The sequence below is a fragment of the Medicago sativa genome, chromosome 5, assembly GCF_051527215.1.
Source record: "Medicago sativa cultivar Bolivia chromosome 5, Bolivia_mono, whole genome shotgun sequence".
Taxonomy (NCBI): domain Eukaryota; kingdom Viridiplantae; phylum Streptophyta; class Magnoliopsida; order Fabales; family Fabaceae; genus Medicago; species Medicago sativa.
Genome location: NC_140753.1, coordinates 58,262,425 through 58,267,460, shown reverse-complemented (window position 1 = coordinate 58,267,460; position 5,036 = coordinate 58,262,425). Strand labels below are relative to the sequence as shown.

General features: G+C 30.4%; 2 protein-coding genes across 2 annotated transcripts; both read left to right on the top strand.

Annotated features, from left to right (window-relative positions):
• Nucleotides 1-217: 217 nt before the first annotated feature.
• On the top strand, nt 218-568 carry LOC146923463 (uncharacterized). The gene has a single exon (XM_085711725.1). It carries the CDS (start codon nt 218-220, stop codon nt 566-568), a length of 351 nt encoding a protein of 116 aa, XP_085567851.1.
• An 899-nt stretch (nt 569-1,467) lies between these two features.
• LOC146923462 (peroxidase RIP1-like) lies at nt 1,468-3,768 on the top strand. The gene is made up of 3 exons (XM_085708605.1): nt 1,468-1,745; nt 2,480-2,674; nt 2,910-3,768. Exons 1-3 carry the CDS (start codon nt 1,536-1,538, stop codon nt 3,474-3,476), a joined length of 972 nt encoding a protein of 323 aa, XP_085564731.1. The 5' UTR covers nt 1,468-1,535; the 3' UTR covers nt 3,477-3,768.
• Nucleotides 3,769-5,036: the final 1,268 nt, after the last annotated feature.

The window sequence follows — 5,036 nt, the reverse complement described above, 5'->3', positions numbered from 1 at the left end:
CTTTTTTGTTGTTGTTGCTACCCTTCATTTAAACATTATTATTCGCATTTGGATCATTCTTTACCAAATCAAATTATTGAATTTAATCATAATTTCAAATTTGAATAAAATCAAATTTGATCTTAGCATAATAATCTAAAATTTAAATAAAATGTAACACATTGGTGTGTGCATTCTAGATGATTAACGTCGTTATGTTTTGGCCAAGACTGAATGGATGTCTCCACTCCTTGATGTAGAGTTGGGAGAGGTTTTAGGTTTATTATCAGCCATGTATTGGGTTCGTGATCTGCAACTAGGTATTGTGGACTTTAAGCTTGATTCCAAAACTGTGGTAGATAGTCTTTATGACAGTAGAAGTGGTGTCTCTAATTTTAGCGCAGTAATCAATGAGTGTAGACGTCTGTTAGCTTCTGATTTAGTAACATCTGATGTTAGGTTTATTCGAAGACAAGCCAACGAAGTCGCTCATAGCTTTGCTAGAGTGACTTTGCGTCATGCTAGTTTCTATATTCATATTAGGATTTCATCTTGTATCTCTACTATTATTATGAATGAAATGCAATAAGTTTCTTCTTGTAAAAAAAATAATGTAACACAATCATTAAATCAATCTTAACAATCAAATCTAAAGTAATCCTAATTCAAATTTAGAATAAACATATCGTAACCTAATCACTAATAGTGACAAAGGTGAATGAGTCAAATTAAAAAAAAAAAAAATGTATTGATAAAGTGAATGAGTCAAAAATATACTGACAAAAGGTGAATGAAATTAATTAGCATAAGTTATATTATCGTGTAATTGAAAAGATTAATATCAAGGCCAATTGAAGAATTTAAGAGACCTAAAGCAAATTTTTTAGTGAGGTCTTTTAAAACAAAATTTTGAGGCTCAAAACCTTGGCATATGTTGCTTAACCATTGAGCCGGCCCTGATTAATATCTTTAGCTAGCAAGACTTTAAGGTATATCAATCTTATATACAATTTTACAGTAAGAAAATTTCAATTTAATTCTTTTATGTCAAAAATAATTAATAAAATATCAATTTTTACCCTCATTATCCAGTTATATGAGGGTGCACTAACTTACCAAATATCATCGTATATTAATATTCATTTCGGGCATTACAACTTTTCTTTTCTTTTTTTCATAAAAGAGGCTTGAACGGCATTACAATTTTACACAAGTATAATAAAAGCAACATGTATATCATTTCTATAATCAATGGTAGAGATGGATAAACTAAAGGTTGCATACTTGCATTGTTGAGCTATTCTTATAGAATTTTTTGGGTCAACACCAAGCAGGCGAGCACATATAAGTAGTAGGTACATTATGACTTCAAATATTATATAAGTTGACAACTCTAACAAGTAAATAACTATGGCCTAGTTGCTATATTTTCATTCATCAAAAAATAAAAGTTGCTACATTTTCATTCTATATAAATCATCCCTCTAATTTTAGATATTCACAAAAACAACATCTTTACTCAAATTAAAGTCTCATATATACAAGCATATAATAAAATGGATTCTCGTATCCAATTTGTGCTTTTTGTGGTCACTTTTGCAACAATTTTGAGTCCTACCATTGCAAAACTGACCCCTAATTATTATGACAGAATTTGTCCTAAGGCATTGCCAATCATAAAGTCAATTGTTAAGCAAGCAATAGTTCGTGAGCCACGCATGGGAGCATCGTTGCTACGTTTGCATTTCCATGATTGCTTTGTTAACGTAAGTTTGTTAATTTCATAAATTTATGATACTATTTCCAGTGTCATTAAGTAAAGTAAATATAATTCAATCAGAAAAAGAAAAAAAAAAGTAAAGTCAATATAATGTACATTCTCTTATAAGTAAAAATGTTTGTAAATTAATGTTTATGTTAGTTTTCAGTGTTTGAACTTTATCTTTTGATATTTCTTAGTTCCCCAGCCAAGCTACTTGCATGCGACAACAAAATTCATTGTTGCTTTTTTTTACACATTATAATTCAAACCTTAGAGGTGGATTTCATGTTTCTTCGTTTTAATTTTTTCTTCCCAACGTTCATTAAGGAACATAAATTAATTCATTATTTTTGTAGTTGGGCAAGCCAATATCTAATATGAATAGTACATATTTTATTCTGCTATTGATATTTTTATGTCTAATAATTATGTCAAACAATTAGGTATCAATCAATGATGCAAGTTTGCAAGAATAGTAGTTGGGTTCAAGTTGTACTCATGCAATAGACTTAACTTTTTTTTTATAACTAGAAGACAAAGTACAACAATAATCAAACAAGTGATAATTTTGTAACATACTAAAATATTGATACTTTTTTTATCCAAAATTTATATTTCTATATTAATTTAAAACTTCGTATGAGTTAAATTATAGTTGCATCATATTCATGTCAAAGTTACATAAGAATAATTTCCATTATAGTATAACTAATACCTGAACTATATGAAACTACATAGGGTTGTGATGGATCAGTTCTACTCGATGACACCCCTACCTTCGTTGGTGAGAAGACTGCATTTCCAAATATCAATTCAATTAGAGGTTTTGAGGTTGTTGATCAAATTAAAGAAGCTGTTACCAAAGCTTGCAAACGTGATGTTGTATCTTGTGCCGATATTTTAGCTATAGCAGCTCGAGACTCTGTAGCCATAGTAAGTGTTTCCGATATTTTGCACTTCTAATTAAACAAGGTTTTAAATTGCATAACCACAATTGTTGAAGCAATATAAAAGATTTTGAGATCTATAACCGCAGTTTTGAATACATCGACTGCATTTAACCGCGATCAAAACTGAAATTTCGAGTAGTATATTTTTTTTTCATGAATTTGGAGCAGTATAAATGTAAAACTAGCAACTAACAAAATTTGCTTTCATTAATTAATAGTTAGGTGGTAAGCAATATTGGTACCAAGTGTTACTAGGAAGAAGAGATTCAAGATTTGCAAGCAGAGATGCAGCAAATACAAATCTTCCTCCTCCATTCTTCAACTTCTCACAACTCATCACAAATTTCAAGTCACATGGACTTAACCTTAAAGATTTAGTTGTTCTATCTGGTGGACACACAATTGGATTTTCCAAATGCACTAACTTTAGAGACAGGATCTTCAATGACACCAACATAGACACCAATTTTGCAGCCAATCTGCAGAAGACATGCCCTAGAATCGGCGGCGACGATAAGTTAGCACCATTTGATTCTACTCCTAACAAAGTTGACACATCATATTACAAGGCTTTGTTGTATAAACAAGGTCTCCTTCATTCTGATCAGGAGCTTTTTAAAGGTGATGGTTCTCAAAGTGATAGATTGGTGCAACTTTATAGTAAAAATTCTTATGCTTTTGCTTATGATTTTGGAGTTTCTATGATTAAGATGGGTAATTTGAAGCCTCTTACCGGGAAAAAGGGTGAGATCAGGTGCAATTGCAGAAAAGTTAACCAGATATGAATGAAGAAGGATAAAGGTTGATTAATTGTTTAATATAAAGTTGAGGCAATTTTTATATTTTCTAAAAATTATCAAAATATGTTGATTATTGAGAATAAGAATTCTAGGTTCAAAACAGAATCTTGAATTGTCAAGGAGTCTGTTAAATGTGAGATTTATTATTATGTTTCATTTCAAGAGTATTAAGTTTTATTTGTGTGATTATTTGGATTGTGATTATTGGTAAATGTTTATACATATTAAAATTTGTATGCTTTTGTCCCATTCAAATCAAAATTAGTATTACTTGCTTCCAAGTTTTAGATTTACCGTAATATGTATAAATATTTTGTAAGGAGGAAAAAAAATAAGATACACTCCAATGATCTCATAATGAAGAAAATGACACTCTTCATCCCCTAAAGAAAAAATGACACTCTTCAAGTTCAATTCCTAGAAAGCAAAGAGATTAAAAAAGCTATTAAAATTAAGTAAGAACTAAACTTAGAAGGTCGCAATTTTATAGGGATCAAAAACATATTTAACTCTTTACTAAATAACTTGCACTACAAGCTATGTGTATATAAATAGTTGTTAATCATCTATTTTCATTAATCAATGAAATAACAAACTCTCATTATTTTCTTCTCTCCATAACCACCTTCTCATTCTCTATTCTTCTCTCTCTAAATTCATCTATTATTTTGATTACTTGATTTGCAAGAAACAAATGTTACGCTAATATTCACGATTCACGAGTTAAAAATAGTTAGCAATTATAGCTTTTAACCTGAACCTCCCTTTCCTATCAATACGCTTCTTTACGCCATAACATTCTCAAGCATTCCGTTCACACAAGGATCTCAAAGCCTTAATGCTCCTTCTTTTGCAATGTTCTCATTTAAGAAAAGCTTCCAAGCATCTTATTAAGGAAGCACTTTCTTCATTTATTTTGAAGTTGGGTACAAATTAGAGGCCAACAATTTCTTTATGGGTCTTATTAACGAGTGTTATTGGGACGCTCTTTAAAGATTTCATATTAAAAATTTATTTATTAAAAAAATCAAATACTTCAATTTTTCAATGTATTGAATACATAAATTTTCTTAACAAAATTACTATTTAAAGTTCTTATAGAGTGCGCCAGCCGCCAGAGGCACTCATTAGAACTTCCCTTTCTGTTTTAACATCATTCCTTCCAATTTATGATAGTCACATGTGTTTATGGCAAATCAAACTTTTACACCGGCAAGAATAAGAATTCTATAGTTGTACATTCTCCTATAATGAGGGAGGAAATGGTGATGTGTGTACTGTTAAGGGGCGAAAGTAAATGACTTCATGGTTGATTTACATTCTAGAATATCTTTTCTTCCATATGATTTTGATAATTAGCTCTGTTTCAGCACTTTGGTATATGTAAAACATGCTTATTACTATTTTGATGCGTATTATATTACTTGAATGAATTAGGTTTGATGGTGTTTTGTGTCATATATACGATACTATGGTTCAGATTGCAAAAACACCCTTGAATTGTACTGCGGAGGTGATAGTCGCTTCCTTGCCCCTTGACACTGC

Excerpts from the sequence above, each read along its gene's own strand:
- LOC146923463 (XM_085711725.1), top strand. The coding sequence starts at position 218 with ATGTCTCCACTCCTTGATGTAGAGTTGGGAGAGGTTTTAGGTTTATTA.
- LOC146923462 (XM_085708605.1), top strand. The coding sequence starts at position 1,536 with ATGGATTCTCGTATCCAATTTGTGCTTTTTGTGGTCACTTTTGCAACA. Across the intron at positions 1,746-2,479 it reads TCCATGATTGCTTTGTTAAC|GGTTGTGATGGATCAGTTCT; the intron begins GTAAGTTTGTTA and ends GAAACTACATAG. Across the intron at positions 2,675-2,909 it reads CTCGAGACTCTGTAGCCATA|TTAGGTGGTAAGCAATATTG; the intron begins GTAAGTGTTTCC and ends ATTAATTAATAG.